Below are 20,907 nucleotides of genomic sequence, written 5' to 3'. Positions count from 1 at the left end.
AAGAAATTCTTGTGATGAGACTTTGGCCACGAGATTTTTTTCAAGTCCCACCCTCCTCTCAACCATTTTCAACCACAGCCACAGTCCTCTCACCTCTCATTCGTGGGAATGCTTTTGACAGACACAGTTCCTGTGCTCTCAGCTCACTTTCAGTTCTCAATAAAAGACGACTTCTGTCCAAATGCTATTGAAGAATGAGTCATCGATGAGTGATGGGCTATGCAACAGGACAAGATTAGTTGTATTCAAAATTGGTTGAACAATTCTGACATGTAAAATTTTAACAGGCAACAAGAAAGGTAATGTAGTACAACTTCCGCGGATAACATTAGACACCAAAGGAGATCTTGATATGCCATTCGTATTAAAATGTTTACAGTTTCCCATTAGAATAGCTTTTGCTATGACAATTAACAAATTACAGGGACAAACATTTGAAAAAGTCTGGTTTATTTATTAGAGAGAAAGAAACGAAATTCAGTCATGGGCAGTTAGTTATATGTTGCGTTGTCACGATGTAAATCCAAACACAGAATCACAATTTTACATTGAAAGTGTAAGTTTAAAAATTGTGTCTCTTAATTTCAAAGCCAAACAGAACGAAAACGTGTAATGCAACGAATAGTTCTAATGCAATAAGAAACCATTTTCTTTCAATTTATTACATTTTACTATTTTTTTTCCTATGGTTAATTACTTGCTGTAATGTAAACGTTAGTTCTATTATGCATATGTAACAATTCCCACGAAAATAACAGTTTAAATTGTACATCCGCGAGCATTAGATCTGGCGAAGTTGCTAGATTAAAAAAAAAAGAGAAAGTAAACGGGTTCGTTCTGGCAAAAATAAAATTAACAAACTTATCTCATTAATTATAAAGGAACTCCTTCATTAAAAATGTATAGCCTTTGTCCAGTTGTGATGTTTTCAATGAGTCGTACTTTTCAACAATACTTGGATTGCTGAAATCAGTTTTTGAAAATCCAAGGAGACTGGTGAAATATCCATGATCCTCTGATGGCTAACAGGAAGCAGGTTTACCCGTCGATTCATCACTCTAGTATTTTGTGAGTGTCTTATTCTGCTAGTATCATCGTGTTTCTCTGAGTTGCATCATTAAACTTTCCACAAATACGAACCAGCAGGGAAAAGCGGTTATGGAAACAGAAAAAGTATGGCTAGTTTCTGAATAAATAAAAAGAACACTCAGATTTGTACAAATCACTTTCATGTATTTATTTTTGAACCTGCCTGTTTCTGTACATTGTTACATGTAACTGTGGTTTATCCCAGCAACTTAAGGCACAAAGCAGGAATCGGCCCTGGATTCACAAATATAAAGCTTGTTTAGAACTGAACCTTCGAGCTGTGAGGTGGCCTGCTTCGTGTGCTTCACTACTGTGCTGCTATTGTGCAGGTCACTTTGTGACAAATGGAGCACACATACTTATTTTTGATTCTAAAGATTTTAACTTTGGAATGTCTTGCTTAAACCGCATTGCATTTATTAAATTAGAAATGTCAGCAGAAGATAATAGTATAATTCATAATCAGAATAACAGTCTCATAATGCACTACCTGCTACACCTCCCATAGCAGCAGCCCACAAGGTTTCTCAGGTACACAATGTAGACAAATAATTTCTATCAGAATTCTTATTTTTAATTGATTTCGTCACACTATAACGGGTGTAACACCAAGCATACATAAAAACAGCATGTCAAACGTCATGACATAATTAAGGCACAGAATGGTCCACAGCAGACAAGCAAAGGGTCCATAAAATTTGTAAAAAAAAAAAAAATAGGCTGATTAATCTGACGATTTCTTATCCTTTCATGATTGATCACCGAGTCATGTTTAATCATAATTAAGATAATGTTTTATAAATAACAACTAAGTGTAATGCTGTCGTGAATTTGTTCCACAAGTATCGAGCTACTTGGCAACAGAGTGAGCACCACTGTCAGAAAAAGGAAAGTGTTGTTGTTGGGAGTTACCCAGAAAATAAAAGGGGAAAAAACAATATTTAAAAAGTAACATGAGACAGAGGCCTAGCGCATTGTCACCAGTTCTTCTGATGAGGTGGGGTGAATAGCAACCGTGTTGTCAAAGTCTGCCTTTGTGGCGCCCATCTTGATGGCAACAGCAAAGCCTTGGAGCATCTCGTCACAACCCAGTCCCTGCATGTGCAGGCCCACCACCTGCAAAAGAAAGCACACTTGTCTGTTAAGTATTCTGTAACAAAGCATCCGAAAACCTGCTTAATCCAGTTCAAAACTGTCGGGTCTGGACTGAATCTCTACAGCATTGGTGGTCCTTCCTGGTGAGCTTTCAGTCAGCCTCCACCTTCTACACAGAACCAACTCTTAACGCTCCAACTGTACACAAGTGTAGATCCTGCCGACTACGCCAAAATAGAAACCGCTGCAAACACCATATTTGGACAGCACGTATTTACAAAAAAAAAAAAAAAAAAGATGGTATGGAAAAACATTACATTTCCTGTCATTTGACGGTTTTCAATTTAATACAGGTCAAAATTTAAAATGTACCAGTTTCTCTTCTTATTGGCATAAAAACTTTAAAATTTTAAATGTCTTCTTGGGGATTAAAACTATATCTAATCTGCTCTAATCTAATTTTACATATTCTCTCAATGTTTTTCAAATTGAGATAGAAATACATTTACAAATATTTTATAAAATAATTTCTATAGAATATCTGGAACTAATCACTTTTTTTTTTTTTGGCAGATTAAGCTTCCCAGTAAGGCAACCAACTAGAAGGACAGAGACTGCCATTCTCATTGGACACTGGCACCAGGTAAGCGAACATCTCACTGTGTGAAGTCTTTTGGCATTTTTCCCATAAAATTTTAATCAAACACATAGTATGTCACAACCTGCCACTGTCCTCTCATATTCTGAGCCCACATTCATCAGTAAATCAACTATCTGCCTATTACTTTAGGGAGGTCAGCTTTCACTGGCCCTTTACATCAGTGGTTTGTTTCTGAACGCAAGACCTCCTTATGTTTCTTGGTGGGCAGCCCATTCATTACACAGGACACACTTGTGTGTGAACAGTGTGGCAGAGTAGGACTTTATGTCATGTTTTGAATGTCCCCAATGCTGTTTTGGAGAAATTAGATGGATTGGGTTGACTAGCTTTGCAGGGCTGAAAGGTCTGTTCTCGTTAGAATTCTTCTAATGTTCATCCATTATCCAACCTGCTATATCCTAACACAGGGTCACGGGGGTCTGCTGGAGCCAATCCCAGCCAACACAGGGCACAAGGCAGGAAACAAACCCTGGGCAGGGCGCCAGCCCACCGCAGTCTTCTAATGTTCTACATTTTGTAATCCACAGCCACTAAGAGGGCTCCTGTTTCCAATACAGGTAATCAATCGCATGTCTGTTTATGTAACAACTGCCCATATCCGTGCCCGTGTTCCCAGAAGGTTATAATACAGTTCAGAAATCCAGATTGTAGAACTAGATGTAGTGAACATAACAGCATCCCGCGTGCTGCACGTGTGTCTCGTGTCTCTTGTATACAAAGCGATTGTACTGCCAGGCATGTAATACACCTGTACATACAGCGGGGAAAATAAGTATTGAACATGTCAATGTTTTTCTCAGTAAATATATTTCTAATGGGACTATTGACTTGAAATTTTCACCAGATGTCAGTAACAACCCAAGTAATCCACACATACAAAGAAATCAAAACAGGTAAGTCTATCAATTAAACTTATTTGTAATAAAGTGGAATGACACTGGGAAAAAGTATTGAAGACGTGAAGAAAAAGGAGGAGCAAAAAGGCCTGGAAAGCCAAGAAACCAGCTGAAAACTTTCAGTGTTGTATTTAGAAAGCACTGTCTTCAAATCCTGAAGGTTCTGGGGGCCTCTTCTATGAACTCTGATCTGCAGTTCTTTCCATTGATTTTCAATTGGATTCAAGTCAGGTGACTGACTCGGCCGTTCTAGCAGCTTCTTTATTTTCTTTCTCTGAAACCAGCCGAGAGTTTCCTTGGCTGGGTGTTTGAGATCCTTTTCTTACTGAAATGTCTCCCCTCGTTTCATCTTCAGCATCCTGGTAGATGGCAGCAGATTCTTATCAAGAATGTCCTGCTTCATTTCTCCATTCATCCTTCCTTCAATTCTATTAAGTCTTGACAGTATTTTGGGTTGTTTTTTGGGGTGATGTGCAGTGACATCCAAAGAGTTTAGTTTTAGTCTCATCTGACCCGACTCTCTTCTCCCAGTATTCTCCCATTGGCGTGTCCAAATGTTGTGCAGCAAACTTTAAGTGAGCTTCAACAGGCTTTTTCTTCAGCAGTGGAGTCTTGCGTGCATAGAGGCCATGGCAAGGGAGTACATTACTTATTGTCTTCTTTGAAACAACTGGACCTGCTCATTCCAGGGTCTTCCTGAAGCTCTCAGCGAGTGGTCCTTGGCTCTTCTGATTATTCTTTTGACTCCTCTGTCAGAAATCTTGCGAGGAGCACCTGGTTGTGGCCGGTTTATGGTGAAACATTGTTCTTTCCACTTGCAGATTACGGCCATAACGGTGCTCAGTAGAACGTTCAGAAGTTTAGAAGTCTGTCCGTTACCAATGCCATCAGGATGTTTGTGAAGGTCTTGAGAGAGGTCTTTGCTTTACCCATCATGAGGTGCTTCTTGTGTGACACCTTGAGAATGAGAAACTTTATCGGCCATCAATTTGGACTAAATCAGCTGATATTCATGTGCACTGACGGGGAGGCTATCAGGATTGACAGACGTCAGCTGCTTTCTTGGCTTTCCAGGCCCTTTTGCACCTCCTTTTCTTCATGTGTTTGATACTTGTTCCCTGTGTCATTCCACTTTATTACACATAACTTATGGACTTACTTGTTTTGATTCCTTTTGTATGTGTGGATTACTTGGGTTTTTAACCTGTATCTGGTGTAAATGTCATGTCAATAGCCCCATTAGAAATATATTTACTGAGAAAAACGTTGACTCGTTCAATATTTTTACCAGCGGTATATAACCTTTAATACAAATGTCTTGATAATCCAAATAAACACCTATGCTGCTGGTTTATGTACAGGTGCTGGTCATAAAATTAGAATATCATGACAAAGTTGATTTATTTCAGTAATTCCATTCAAAAAGTGAAACTTGTATATTAGATTCATTCATTACACACAGACTGATGTATTTCAAATGTTTATTTCTTTTAATGTTGATGATTATAACTGACAACTAATGAAAGTCCCAAATTCAGTATCTCGGAAAATTAGAATATTGTGAAAAGGTTCAATATTGAAGACACCTGGTGCCACACTCTAATCAGCTAATTAACTCAAAACACCTGCAAAAGCCTTTAAATGGTCTCTCAGTCCAGTTCTGTAAGCTACACAATCACGGGGAAGACTACTGACTTGACAGTTGTCCAAAAGACGACCATTGACACCTTGCACAAGGAGGGCAAGACACAAAAGGTCATTGCTAAAGAGGCTGGCTGTTCACAGAGCTCTGTGTCCAAGCACATTAATAGGGAGGCGATGGGAAGGACAAGATGTGGTAGAAAAAAGTGGACAAGCAATAGGGATAACCGCACCCTGGAGAGGATTGTGAAACAAAACCCATTCAAAAATGTGAGGGAGATTCACAGAGTGGACTGCAGCTGGAGTCAGTGCTTCAAGAACCACCACACACAGACGTGTGCAAGACATGGGCTTCAGCTGTCGCATTCCTTGTGTCCAGCCACTCTTGAACAAGAGACAGCGTCAGAAGCGTCTCGCCTTTGGACTGCTGCTGAGTGGTCCAAAGTTATGTTCTCTGATGAAAGTAAATTTTGCATTTCCTTTGGAAATCAAGGTCCCAGAGTCTGGAGGAAGAGAGGAGAGGCACAGAATTCACATTGCGTGAGGTCCAGTGTAAAGTTTCCACAGTCAGTGATGGTTTGGGGTGCCATGTCATCTGCTGGTGTTGGTCCATTGTGTTTTCTGAGGTCCAAGGTCAACGCAGCCGTCTACCAGGAAGTTTTAGAGCACTTCATGCTTCCTGCTGCTGACGAACATTATGGAGATGCAGATTTCATTTTCCAACAGGACCTGGCACCTGCACACAGTGCCAAAGCTACCAGTACCTGGTTTAAGGACCATGGTATCCCTGTTCTTGATTGGCCAGCAAACTCGCCTGACCTTAATTGTGAAGAGGAAGATGCAATACGCCAGACCCAACAATTCAGAAGAGCTGAAGGCCACTATCAGAGCAACATGGGCTCTCATAACACCTGAGCAGTGCCACAGACTGATCGACTCCATGCCACGCCACATTGCTGCAGTAATCCAGGCCAAAGGAGCCCCAACTAAATATTGAGTGCTGTACATGCTCATACTTTTCATGTTCATACCTCTCAGTTGGCCAACATTTCTAAAAATCCTTTTTTTGCATTGGTCTTAATTGATATTCTAATTTTCCGAGATACTGAATTTGGGACTTTCATTAGTTGTCAGTTATAATCATAAACATTAAAAGAAATAAACATTTGAAATACATCAGTCTGTGTGTAATGAATGAATCTAATATACAAGTTTCACTTTTTGAATGGAATTACTGAAATAAATCAACATTGTCATGATATTCTAATTTTATGACCAGCACCTGTATGTACTGTACTTTCTATTGTTATTTTAATGTGAACTTTCCCTACTTAGAAATAAAAAGCTTACTGTCCAATAGTGTAAACTTTGGCTTGCAGGCAGCAGCACGCAATCTCATGTATCACTAGTCTCGAGTGTTGTACAGTAGTATTATCTTTCTGTTCAATCCTCTTTCTGAAACATTACCGTGAAGTGCATCATGGCTCCCATGGATGAAATGCAGAACTGTCTGTGTACCGTATCTTGGCAATTTAGTCAATACATTAAGAACATTACAGTATCCCTTATGGAGATGCTAAGAACTATATATAATATGGTGTTCACACAATGTTCCAAGTTACATAACATCCTATTTCACAAAACGTAAGCGATGCATACCTGTTGTGATAGACGGCCAGGACATCCTGAGGATGGAAGGATATGGGGAGGCAGCTACTTTTGGACACTGCCTCCCCCAAAACACTAGATGGCAGCTCCCCTGGAGTGTAGCAGTGCCCCGTATTCCCGCAGGGCATCCTGGGACTTGGAGTTCGGTTTCTCAGCCCTGTTGGGGACCATGGGTGCCGCCAGGAGGAGCTGTGAAAGGACCGGAGGAGCCATGCCTCATCCATAGCCCATAGATCTCCAAGTCCAGGCTTAGAGAGCTACTGTGGCTGCAAGTTTTCATTCCAACTCTTTTCTTAATTAGTGACCAGTTTTTGCTGCTAATTAACTTTTTCTCTTTATTATAATTGACTTTTCTTGAGACTCTGACTGCTGAATTTATTCTCTTTTCCTTAACTGGCATCTAAACATAAATTTGATGTGAAGTGAGCCAACAGATGACCAACTAAGTTGGGGCCTCAAACTCCAACCAACTTCACTTCATTCAGTTTCTTAATTTGAAGCCAGTTGTTGTTGCTAATTAAACCTGTTATTTAATTCCTTGGCGCTCATTCTGCCATGGCAGACATTTCCAAAACTGTTGATTTTCCTTTTTAAGAGCGCGCTGTCAAAATGTTTTGTGGGCCTGAGCAGATCAACATTACTGCGGCCTTCTCCTTTCTTTATTTATTTAGTTATTGTGTGATGGACGCAGGTTGTTGTTTATGTGTTGGTTCATTTTGTGTCTTAATATTGTTTGGTTGCTAATTAAGGAAAAAAGAAATAATTAAGGGCCCTGAGTCTTAAGATGTGCATCAATTAAAATTAAGGCAAAGAGTTAATTAGCAGCAAAATCTGGTTACTAATTAAGAAAAAGGTTAGAATGAAAACCTGCAGCCACAGTAGCTCTCCAGGACTGGAGTTGGAGACCCCCGTCATAGACTGAAGAAAAGGTCAGCTTTCCATCCGACCCAGAAGTGCTAGCAAGTCACGGGGAAGGAAGGACAGAAGCACTTCCGGGTTAGGGACTATTTAAAGGACTGCTGTGAGCCCAGCAGGCAAGCCGGAGTCAGGAGGTGTAGGACAGAGCTTGCTGGGAGGTGTGGAGGAGAGAATTGTGTTTATTAGTATTGTGATTATTGTGGCGGAGGTGCTAGAGGGCACTATTACAGGAAGAACGGAATTAAAAGATGATCTTGTTGCTTTTAACTTGTGTCCAGAGCGTCTGTCTGTTGGGTTTATGGGGCAATAGCGACCCCCTAGCGTCTTACACTGTGCACAGATGCTGGTGTGTTTGGTATCCACCGTTCAAAGCCATTCAACTGTTTGTGTTGCCGACCCCCTCCCACGACTAAACACAAACACTATATGTTAGTATCTGTCTAGTTTTAAATAGCGTTAGGTACAGATAATATGGGCATGTGGACCCAAGAATATCAACAACTAAAACTTTAAATATACTGTACATAACATCCCCTTTCTATTACAGGTCTTTATTGCTCAACAAAGCATCAGGCTGCTGTTACTTTGCGGGTTACCTTTTCTTCTTTTCCTGCACACACGAGCTTCATGACACACTGGGTCTTTCGTGCGGTGATTGCATGGTACATAGGTGTAAACGATGTCGTGTAGGTCTTAATGTTTTCCTTTCCATAGGTAACAGTTGCCTCGTCTGTAAAAACAAAAATATCACATTCACTTTAATAATGTCCTCCTCAACGCTCTGTTCTGAATGGTTAGTCGGCACTGATACAAGAGGGAAAAAAAAAGATTATGTCAAGTTTATATTCTGTTATAATGACTGCAGTAATACTTGGTCCAGTGCTTGTTACTTATATCTTATAATCAGTCTATGCCCCTTATAGAAATACTCCACCCAAAAACTGAATCATTTATTTTCCACAGCTTATCCGAGACCAGGTTACAGTGGCAACAAGTGAGGCCCATACATCCCTTTCTCCAGCTGTCCATGCCAAGTCATACTGTGGGATCACAAGGCATTCCTAGGCCATCTGGGAGATGTACACCTTCCAGTGAGCCCAGAGTCTTCTTCATGGTCTATACCCAGCTTGTCATCCCCGTAAAACCTCAGCAGGGAGGTGTCCAAAACGCATCAGATACAGTGCATCCGGAAAGTATTCACAGCGCATCACTTTTTCCACATTTTGTTATGTTACAGCCTTATTCCAAAATGGATTAAATTTGTTGTTGGAAGTGATGAAAGAAATTGGTAACTGCTCTGCTGCAACAAAATTCAATACGTCTGAGAAACTGATGTGAGACTACAGGAGACAAGAAAAAAAAAAAGTCTTATTTTTGAACGGGCGTATAAGTCGGGGTCTGATTTTATGATCAAGAAACCCGACTTTTACACGAGTGTATACAGTAATTGTTATTATCAAGATGGTGATAATTAGATATAGTTGGAAACTGGCCATAGTTTTAACAGTTAATTAATGGATAGACACTGCTGGACTCTATTTTAATCAACTTTGATCCATTTTGTTTGTTGCCTTTTTAAAACAATGTGTCTATATGTGCACTCAGATACAAATACAACCTTTACAAATTATCTGTGAACTTGTCACAGCACTCTACAAAAAAAGCATACAGTACTACAAACATAAACTGAATTGAATTATGCAGCAGACGTACCTTCAGTTAGTCCAATGGTCCCAATGGGCGGATGGCTGAACACAACGGTTGGAATGTTGCTGTAGTCGAGCTTCGAGTCCTTCTTCCCTTCAAACAGCCTGTGTGCAAGTTTTCTTCCAGCAGCAATAGCAACTAATAATATAAAACAATAAAATTGTCAAGAAAAATACTGGAAAACACTTAATTTGTTGTTCATACCAAAAAGTCCAGTAACTGTTTTCAGCATTAAACAGTGAAACAAGACTGAATGTTGAGTTAGCTGATAAAGTTGTAAAGATTTCTATAAATGACTCCGTCTGCCCTAAGAAATCGCACTGTGGTCCGTTGTCTAACAATAGTGCAATGTAGCAGCGAAGCGTCCACGTCCATGTGACCTTGGTCTTACCTAGACTAACGGCAGAGCGTTGTGCTGTGCATGTTCAAACTACCTACATGTCATTGTGAATGTGTTGTATTGTGCCAGCTTCTATTCTAGTGGTTAATGCGTAATTCTCAAATTGCTTTTATTTTTTGATTTACCCTCATATTTGGGTCTTCATTTTAAAAAGTTTGAAGTCTAGAGCAGGGATCCTCATGTGTGGCCCTGGAGGACCACAGCAGCTACAGGCTTTTGTTCTAACCTAACGGCTTCATTAGAAGCCAATTCTTACCTAAAAAACATTTTTGCGTTTTATTTTTATTCACTTGCCTTTGGAGCTTGTGAGGTGCTGCAAAGAGGAAAGGGCGAAACTGGCCAAGGATAGCTGTGCCAAGCTTGTGGCATCATATTTTACAAGACCTGAGGCTGTGAGTATTGAGCAAAGGCTGTGAATACTTATGTACATGGGATTTCTCAGTTTTTTTTATTTTTAATAAATTTGCAAAAACCTCAAGTAAACTTTTTTCACGTTGTCATTATGGGGTGTTGTGTGTAGAATTCTGAGGAAAAAAATGAATTTAATCCATTTTGGAATAAGGCTGTAACATAACAAAATGTGGAAAAAGTGATGTGCTGTGAATACTTTCTGGATGCACTGTATATACACTATATATTTATTGTGACAGATGGCCGGAGGCCATGCCTGGCCGGGACACCCCTGCACCATATGTACATGGGGGGCAAGGGTGGGAAACCCAGTGTCTCTCCCTGGACGCTAGATGGCAGCCTCCCTGGGTTGCAGTGGTGCCTCGGACTCCCCCAGGGCTTCATGGAGGTTGGAGTTCTGTGCAGCCCTGTTGGGTTCTGCAGGCGCCACCAGGGGGTGCTGCAGCAGGAGCTATTGGGCCCTTTTGGGCATGGTTTCGCCACATCTGGATGTCGGCAATCAAGCACCTGGAGCACTTCCGGGTACCCAATAAAAGGATCCAGCAACCACCACTCAGCGGCCAGAGTCGGGTGGAGGAGGACTAGGTTGCCTGGGAGGAGTTGTGGTAGAAGCGAGGACTGGTTTGGTGTTTGAGTTGGTGCTTGGGACTGTGTTGTGGCTGGGGGATTACGGAAAAGACGTGCCCTCCAGCTGAAGAAAATAAAAGTTTGGACACGGGAGGCAGGTATAAAAATAAAACAATCTGTGTCAGGTCGGGCGCAATATAGTGCCTTTATTACAATATATACATATAGACAGATATTCAGTCTACCACTGATGTGGTTTTTGAGTGTATAATGAATTGTCCCAGGACAGACAGCTCCTTATACAGCCAGTAGTACACAGTAAATAAGGTGGTGTGCATATATATCACACACCCACATTCCAACAGCTTCAAACAAAAATGTACAGCAATAGCTTTAAAGACAAGATAAACATGCCACGGCAATTGATTATTCCAAGAGTACTGCTTTAAGTGACAATAGAGCACATATTGCTCTTTGTCTCATTTGAGGTGGGGAAAAAAAAACAAAAAAAAAACACACTACCCTGTGCCATGCCGATTTTCATTTTTGCATACTACCTCCATTTTATGTTCCTGCATCAATCCCCATAAAGCTGAAATTTAAAAATTGCCTTCAAATTGCAATTGCTCTCCGTCACAGTTATTATGGGTACACAATGTTGAGGACAAGGGCACCCCAATGGACAAAAGTATAAAACAAAATAACAAAAAAAAATACAGTTTCAACATGGAAGCCCCGACCTTCATCGTATTGATTTACTGATCTTGAATAAAAGCATCAACAGATTGATCTGTAATAACTCGTCCCTGCACAAACTAAGAAGTGCTCGCTAGCCTTGGATTCTTGCCGTTTGACTTCAGTCCACAGCAACAGTACGAAGAGCAAAAGGGCTAAAGAAACATGCAAAGTGTGTGATGCCCTGGGAAAATGGTGGCAATCAGAATCTAAGAGCTGCTAAATGTGACTAAAGTCACAGCAGAATGATAGTTTGGACAGCTTTTAAGGGGCTTTATACTGATAGTGGAGTATGAAGTTTTTAATTGAGCAGGTAAGTATGCTAGCTACTCTGTATTTAAAAACAGTGTACAGTCCAGTCTATACAGCAGTTTATTGTTTTTACATTAATCATTCTTTATCATTATTTGTGTTCCTCATCCCCAACCCTATTTGTGCAGATTCTATCCATTTTTTTTTAGATTTATTTCAATTATGTCTAGTGTATGCTTGAGGGCTGTGACAGTTGTTTTCGCTTCATTACATTATTCATTGTCTCGTTTCAAACTACCTGGAGTAAGGAGAGCTTTTCCACAGACGTCCCCGACTGCATAAATGCCATTTCTACTGGTATTCTGATACTCATCCACGACAATGTGTCCTTTGTCATCTAGCTTCAAACCCTGGAAAGGAAACAAGAGCAACAGATTATTAAAAGTGAACAGCACTGTAGCTGTGATATAAATCAGAAAACCAGGGCCTTCAATTGTCGGTCGTAAAAAGAAAACCTTAAAAGTATGTCTGGTGATGTTGTGATGTGAGATTTTGCATATAACTTGATAAATATTTTGTATGTCTTTATTTGTAACTTAGGCAAAGCAAATGTAATATCAGTGTTACATTATTTATAATAACAGCAATGGTTTGATGGTTTAAGAACCCCTTCCCCTACCAGGAATGGGTCTCTTTGAATTTTACGACACAGTTTGGGGGTTTGCCTTAAACCAGTTTAGCAAGTATTTCTCTGCTAAAATCTTTCAACCCTCGCAAGAAAGCAGGCTACCTAACTGCCAAGCTTTACCTTAACATATGGTCTTGGGGGGTATCAGGTGTTAAGATGTTCTATTCCCCCATTAGTCTGAAGTATGGCTGTTTGGAACTGGCTTGTATCAGAAGCTTTTAAGTACCATGACGCCCTACTGGCTGTAGGGGTTGGACAGAACATCTATAAAATTTACTTGCTTAACCTCACACACTTTCTCTTACTAACATCTGATGAAGGAGCATCTCTCTCTCTTCCCAAACTGATGAACTGAAAGGTAGGGTGACCAGATGGGTTTGGCTATAAAGGAGGACACCGACAGTCAAAAAGGAAAATATATTTGGTAATTTTTGTCCTCCAACTCCACGGTTACCATACGTGACATATAGTGGTTACAATTTAGTGAGCAACCTAAAAAACTGAAACTCGAATATTATCATTAGATATTAAACATAAACTAAACAATGTCTTTAGAAAAAAAAACGTATGTTTACGCCTATGTCATGTCATACTTCTCAGATGATCCAACATTCCGCAAGAGGTCACTGTTTCCAGCAATGTAGGTGTAGAATTCTTGACACAATGTGTTCCTGAAGTTGTACTTTGTCACAATTATTCCCTGGACGGACTGGATTGAGAGCCTGTTTCTCTCCTTTGTCCACTGAGAGGTGATGAGCGAGAACGCTCGTTCGATGTTGGCGTTGTGCCCTGGTATAGCGAAGAAAAACGTGCACACTTTAAGCAGTTCAGATAGACAAGCAACAGTATCTTTGAAGTATGAGCTCCATTGTTGGGACAGGGGGCGCTTGAAAAACTCGGCATCTTTCTAATGTTTCGGTACTGATCAAACAATGAAGCATCATCTAGATCAATTCCTTTCTCTTTCAGGTACTGTACACATGGCAGTAAAGCATCAAACGAAATATCTTTCATCCTGTCAAGAAACATCCATTGAAAGCACTGAAATTCAGCAAAAGGTGCCTTCCATTTTTCCAAATAAGAAATGCATGCCTGGTATACTGACTGGACTGCTTGCGTGAACTTGTTGGAATCTGCGTCTCGACCGTCTTGATGAAATTTTGTCAGAAGCTGTGTAATGGTTAGTGGAATAAAAGTCTCCTCCAGCCTGCCTCGAAGAGTTTTCATTGTTGACTGCAAGCTGTTGCAGACCTCCAACACAGACGTTTCTTCTTTTTCAATCAGCGCTATCTGGCACTGGAAAACGGACATCTGAGAATGTATGAACCACAAGTACAGTTCCGAAAAATCGTTTAAAAAAAAATCTTCCAACACTGGTGGCTGATCCATGCTTTGGAAGTAAGCCTTCAAAGCTGGAAAAATCTGCAAAATTCTCTCTATTGCTGGAAACAAACTCAGCCATTTGGTCTTGCCGTGGTACAACAGCTGCTGGCACGTAACATCGACGAAATAGCAGAAATCTTTCAAAGCCTGTGTGCGAACGGTGTAAATGGAAAAATAATTGAACACTTTCAGTATAATTGTTTCAACGTCAACTGGCAGCAGATCTGCCCCATGCTGAATGCAGTTGTGCAGTACATGGGCTGGACATCCTACTCCAACAAGTGGGCACTGCAGGGCTTTTTTCAGCTGCGAAAACACATTATTCCCATCCCTCCGACTGATACCTCCAAAGTTCACATTTGCATTGTCTCTGGAAAATGCAATACAGATGGTGGTACTTAAGAGTATCTACAAGATACTTGGAAATAGTTTCTGACGTTTCGTTTGGCATGCTGTCCAGCTCGAGTAATCCTGTTTTAGTTCCACCAGCTTTCCAGTCAAAATACTGCACAATAACTAGGAACAACTTCTCTGCTCCGTGATTGCTTGCGTCGGTTGCCACTCCAAAATAGCCAACGTCATTCAGTGCCTGAACTAGTTTGGTAACACTGTGAGGGCCAATGACGCCATTGATAATGGCTTCTGATTTCGTCCTACCACACGAAGTATTTTTTGCAGTGTCAGAGTCCGCAAACAATTTGTGCATTAAGCCAGCAGTACAGTCCATCGACCTGTAGGACTGATGATGAGCAACAGTATAAACGCTAATGTAGCTTCAGCTGCATGCTCCTTTTTGTCAGCAGTTGAATGTTTCAGCTCAAAAAATGTCATCTTGGCATTTGAATCGTACGTTCGTACCGTCTTTCGGTGTCTCTCGCTTTCAATATGTCGTTGAAAATCAAGCGTTCCTTTATTAGTGACAGACATGTAGGAATCGCACACCACGCATTTCGCTTCGGTTTAATTTCGTCCTCCTCAAAACACGGATATTTTGCCTTGTGACGACCAGAAAACTTGCATTTTCTCTTTTCGGTTTTAGACTTTTCTGTTTCTGTTGACATTTAATTTTTACAAAAACTTCTTAGTTATTACTTTTTTTAGACAATCAACCACTAACTGCTGTCTGTTGCGCTGTCAGGCGGAAATAGAATATAAAACAGTGTTGCTGCTACTTGATGTTACAATTATTGATAACGTGATAATGTAACGTAATGTCACGCGGTGACGCGGATGAACGGAGAATGGCCGAAGGCTGCTCATTCTTGGTATATATCATATGTACTTGGTCAAAAACGGTCAACTCTGTTCGTGATTCTGTGAAAGGAGGACATTTTAATGAATTTTTGGAATGTCTGGAGGACGGAGGAAACCATGTTAAAAAAAGAGGACATGTCTCATGTGAAAGGACAACACAATGGAGAGCACATCTCGGCAGCCATACTGGAACAGGCATACGGCCTGAAGAAAGCTGGACACCAATGATGCCTTAACTAGAGACATTTTAAATAACTACAAGTCTGTGTGCCGCCTGAAACTACACATCACCATTTAATCAGGTTGTATGGTTGCCAATATTCAATTGTACTTTGCATATTGTTATTATTTATGAATATTACCAATAATAGTGTTTAAATTGTAACTTAATTCCTGCTTGTCTTTTACTACATCTAATTGCCTGGGGTTGCAGATGTAGGTAAGTTGTATACTATAATACCTTATAAACAGTGGTAAGTCTGTGAGATTTGATGCATTCTGAGAAAGGCTACGCATTAAAAATACAAAAGGAGAAAGTAGAGTAAAATATTACTCTACCAAGACAAAACAGGTGAGCACTTGGAGTTTTGCCCAAAGAGTTCAGTTAGTGTCTCATCAGACCAGAGAATCTTCCTCCTCAAGCTCTCAGGGTACTTTAAATGCCATTTATGGTAGAGTGGCTTCCGTGCCACAGCAAAGGGTCTGAATACTCATGGGCAGGAGATTTCAGTTTTTGATTTTTAATACATTTGCAAACCTTTCAAAGTTGTCACTTTGTCATTATGGTTATTGGGCAAGCAGAACAACTCCCATGTAAAGTTTTTTTTTTCTTTCTATTTTTTGCATATGCATTTTTGCATTACATAGATTGATAAGCAAAAATATCCATTTAAACTTCAGTCTACAAGACATGAAAATGTGCAGAAATATATCTCACGTGTATCTCATGTAATAAGACATATTCACCCTCACATGGGGCCAGTCATCCTAACACATACGCCTCTGATGTTGTGGACAAGATGCAAGCAGTCCACAGATAGTGACCAGGCCGTTCACAGAACCCAGACTCTTGCTGGTCTAAGGCAGTAACACTACAAAAATACAATATAAAGTTTATTATTATAACAATAAAGATGTTCTTTGACTCTAGAATACTGAATCCCTGTAGCAACAACACCAAGTACTCTCCTACTCTAGATTCAAATGTTATGAAATGTAAAGTAACTCTTCCTAAGGCTGAAATCCCCAGAAATAAGGTCCAAAAATGTCAGATGACGTAAAGAAATGAATTTAAGAGCCGCGTACTGGCGCAGGACAACCTTACCAACACTTCTAGGTTCATTTCTTTAGTTTTCGGCTCCCTCCCAATTGCCCACAATAGGCAATCCACATCCTGGATTGTACTGGTCGTCTCTTGTCCATCTGCTTTCCTGGTCATTATGGTTACCTCCAAACCTTTGTCACCTTTGCGTACCAATTTGACCTGTAGGCAAAACACAATGGAGGACAACCTCTTTTAACATAACCCCAGATCATTTTCAAGCCATACACAAAGTGTCAAAGGTTAAAAAACACACCCCAGTTACTAAATCACTTATCCCAGTGCTTCTTTCATTTCTGGAAACATTTCCTTTACTCATCTTTGGCTTTCTTCTTCTACCCACACTCCCTGCTTACACAACTGTGCTCTAATAATCTGGGACGTCCCGTCTGGATGGCAGAAAAGTTTGCTACAAAATTTGTACACACCTTTTTGCATCAATGGTGCCCTCACCGAAGTGCACTCGCCCTTCCCAATACCAGGACAGATGCTGGCATTTGACCCGACGCTGATAACATCTTGGATGGCTTCTTGTTTGGTCTGGAGAACACAATGGTTGTTTTTTTTCCAAAAATTACTTGAAATGTTGACTCATCAGACAACAATTCTCGATTCCACTGTGCTACTGTCCATCTCAGATGAGACTAAGCCCAGAGATGTTAATGGAGCTTCTGGACAGTGTTGATGTACGGCTTCTGCTTTGCATAGTAAATAAAGCCTTAAGTTGCATCTGTTATTGCAGTGGCCAATGGTGTTGACTGCCAAAAGTTTACCAAAGTATTCCCAAGTCCACGTCATGATATCCATCACAGACACATGACAGTTTTTAAGAGAGGCACATCTGAGAGATCAGACATCACGCACATTCAGAAGTGGATTGTGGCTGTGCCCTTCACACACTGAGATTTGACGGGAAAGTTTTAACTACATGATGTGCTGTAGAGGGAGAAATGCCCACAATCCTACCGACTTGATGTTGACAACATACAGTGGTGTGAAAAACTATTTGCCCCCTTCCTGATTTCTTATTCTTTTGCATGTTTGTCACACAAAATGTTTCTGATCATCAAACACATTTAACCATTAGTCAAATATAACACAAGTAAACACAAAATGCAGTTTTTAAATGATGATTTTTATTATTTAGGGAGAAAAAAAAATCCAAACCTACATGGCCCTGTGTGAAAAAGTAATTGCCCCCTTGTTAAAAAATAACCTAAACTGTGGTGTATCACACCTGAGTTCAATTTCCGTAGCCACCCCCAGGCCTGATTACTGCCACACCTGTTTCAATCAAGAAATCACTTAAATAGGAGCTGCCTGACACAGAGAAGTAGACCAAAAGCACCTCAAAAGCTAGACATCATGCCAAGATCCAAAGAAATTCAGGAACAAATGAGAACAGAAGTAATTGAGATCTATCAGTCTGGTAAAGGTTATAAAGCCATTTCTAAAGCTTTGGGACTCCAGCGAACCACAGTGAGAGCCATTATCCACAAATGGCAAAAACATGGAACAGTGGTGAACCTTCCCAGGAGTGGCCGGCCGACCAAAATTACCCCAAGAGCGCAGAGACGACTCATCCGAGAGGTCACAAAAGACCCCAGGACAACGTCTAAAGAACTGCAGGCCTCACTTGCCTCAATTAAGGTCAGTGTTCACGACTCCACCATAAGAAAGAGACTGGGCAAAAACGGCCTGCATGGCAGATTTCCAAGACGCAAACCACTGTTAAGCAAAAAGAACATTAGGGCTCGTCTCAATTTTGCTAAGAAACATCTCAATGATTGCCAAGACTTTTGGGAAAATACCTTGTGGACTGATGAGACAAAAGTTGAACTTTTTGGAAGGCAAATGTCCCTTTACATCTGGCGTAAAAGGAACACAGCATTTCAGAAAAAGAACATCACACCAACAGTAAAATATGGTGGTGGTAGTGTGATGGTCTGGGTTGTTTTGCTGCTTCAGGACCTGGAAGGCTTGCTGTGATAGATGGAACCATGAATTCTACTGTCTACCAAAAAATCCTGAAGGAGAATGTCCGGCCATCTGTTCGTCAACTCAAGCTGAAGCGATCTTGGGTGCTGCAACAGGACAATGACCCAAAAACACACCAGCAAATCCACCTCTGAATGGCTGAAGAAAAACAAAATGAAGACTTTGGAGTGGCCTAGTCAAAGTCCTGACCTGAATCCAACTGAGATGCTATGGCATGACCTTAAAAAGGCGGTTCATGCTAGAAAACCCTCAAATAAAGCTGAATTACAACAATTTTGCAAAGATGAGTGGGCCAAAAATTCCTCCAGAGCGCTGTAAAAGACTCATTGCAAGTTATCGCAAACGCTTGATTGCAGTTATTGCTGCTAAGGGTGGCCCAACCAGTTATTAGGTTCAGGGGGCAATTACTTTTTCAACACAGGGCCATGTAGGTTTGGATTTTTTTTTCTCCCTAAATAATAAAAACTACCATTTACAAACTGCATTTTGTGTTTACTTGTGTTATATTTGACTAATGGTTAAATGTGTTTGATGATCAGAAACATTTTGTGTGACAAACATGCAAAAGAATAAGAAATCAGGAAGGGGGCAACTAGTTTTTCACACCACTGTACATTCTCAAAGTTCTTGATTATTCGCAGACATATCTATAGACAAACTGGCAAGCCTCAACCCATCTCTGCTCTTGAAGGACTTGGCCTCTTTTTGGAGGCCCCTAATATACCTGTAGCTACGTTTTCCCAAAGTTTCTAAAATTCTGCAGCTCTAACTCAAAAATGGGATTCAGCAAAGGCCTGACGCGCAGAAATGATTACACAGACAAAATATCTTTGTTTTTAAGTGTTTAGTTAAGTTTCAAAGTAAAACAGTTCACACACAAAAAAAAAAAGAAAATTAAAATAGCAAAAAAAGGAAAAATCTATAACAAAAAAAGTTCAGTTCTTAGCTTAATCTTGTTACATCTTAAATCATTACTATTCACATATAATTTCTGAACCATTTCAAAACGATCAGAAAACTGTATGCTTATCCCATTTCTAAGTAGAAAATGGGTCTTTCAAGTCCCTGTTTACTGGGACCTGTTCTAAACACAACAACAACAACAACTGAGCTTATTAACTCACAGTTTCTCAGTTATAGTAAGAAGATTCTATATCTTGCTAACTTATAGGGGGAAAAGACTATACCATTGTCTATGACTATGGAAGAAATTATATTCTATTCAAATAAAGCAAACATTAATATAAGTTTAACTCAAAACTTTAACTTTCTAAGATTGGCTCTTACAATACCAGAACACTACTGGCTCGCCTGTTTTCACATCACCTTATTATTTCAACTTGTCACATCGTCATTAGTCCTAAACTACTCCCATCCCAAATTATTTGGAACATGTTACAGGCATCAATTTCAGAATAAATGTATGTTTTCTGAAACAATGCAGTTGATTAGGTAAAATGTGAAATACCTCATCTTTATATTGTTTGAGTTTGAGTGCAAGTCAAGGTACATTTACAAATCACTCCTTTTTGGTTTTTTTGTATTAGCATTTTCCATACTGCCCCAACTTTTTTGGGAACTGAGGTTGTACAGCGTGTTTAAAGTAATGTCCAATGGCGATGTAAGTAACAACTCGTTGATTGCCGATGATACTGAACATCAGCACGAGCCTAATTTGGACTCGGTTTCCATACCTTAGAGCAGTGTCTCTATGACTCGGTCCTGGGGACCCCCTGTGGCTGCGGGATTTTGTTCCAACCACCTTCTGTTTTTAATTGAACTCCTGGGCTAATTAAGTGAACTGATATTTCCCAAGTGTTTTGGGAACAATATAGAAATTAGAAAAATAAGTTTGCTAAAAAAAAAAAAAATATTAAAATGTACCAAGCAGTTATGTAGGAATAATGTATTTTTTTCTTTTTAACAGTGTTTTCATTCTACTTTTCTAGGTGTTCTAATTGTTTAATTAATTCATTATTTACTAATGAGTGGGTCTGACACTAAAGTAGTTGCAGCCTTTGGTTATTCAGTGATGTTTGCCTGGGTGTCTGCTCTGCACGTTTTAAATTGTCATTAATAAGATACGACGAAGGGGAAAACAACAACATTTACTTATATAGCACATTTTCATACAAAAAAGTAGATCAAAGTGCATTACATAATGAAGAAAAGAAAATAAAAAGACAAAATAAGAAATTAAAATAAGACAACATTAGTTAACAT

The 20,907-nt window shown here is 40.0% G+C and overlaps 1 protein-coding gene across 1 annotated transcript in view; it reads right to left on the bottom strand.

The window, feature by feature from the left end:
* Positions 1-1,212: 1,212 nt before the first annotated feature.
* Positions 1,213-20,907, bottom strand: part of gsr (glutathione reductase) — an 81,467-nt gene continuing 61,772 nt past the window's right edge. Inside the window, exons 9-13 of the mRNA XM_028805816.2 lie at positions 16,690-16,848; positions 12,339-12,450; positions 9,682-9,813; positions 8,565-8,698; positions 1,213-2,205 (exon numbers count right to left, since the gene is read on the bottom strand). Of these exons, the coding sequence (XP_028661649.2) occupies positions 2,056-2,205; positions 8,565-8,698; positions 9,682-9,813; positions 12,339-12,450; positions 16,690-16,848 (687 nt within the window). The 3' untranslated portion in view covers positions 1,213-2,055. The remainder of the gene's footprint in view (positions 2,206-8,564; positions 8,699-9,681; positions 9,814-12,338; positions 12,451-16,689; positions 16,849-20,907) is intronic.

Source organism: Erpetoichthys calabaricus, chromosome 7, assembly GCF_900747795.2.
Source record: "Erpetoichthys calabaricus chromosome 7, fErpCal1.3, whole genome shotgun sequence".
NCBI classification, from domain to species: Eukaryota; Metazoa; Chordata; class Cladistia; order Polypteriformes; family Polypteridae; genus Erpetoichthys; species Erpetoichthys calabaricus.
Note: the sequence above shows the minus strand (reverse complement) of the source record. Positions and strands in the feature narration are given on the sequence as shown.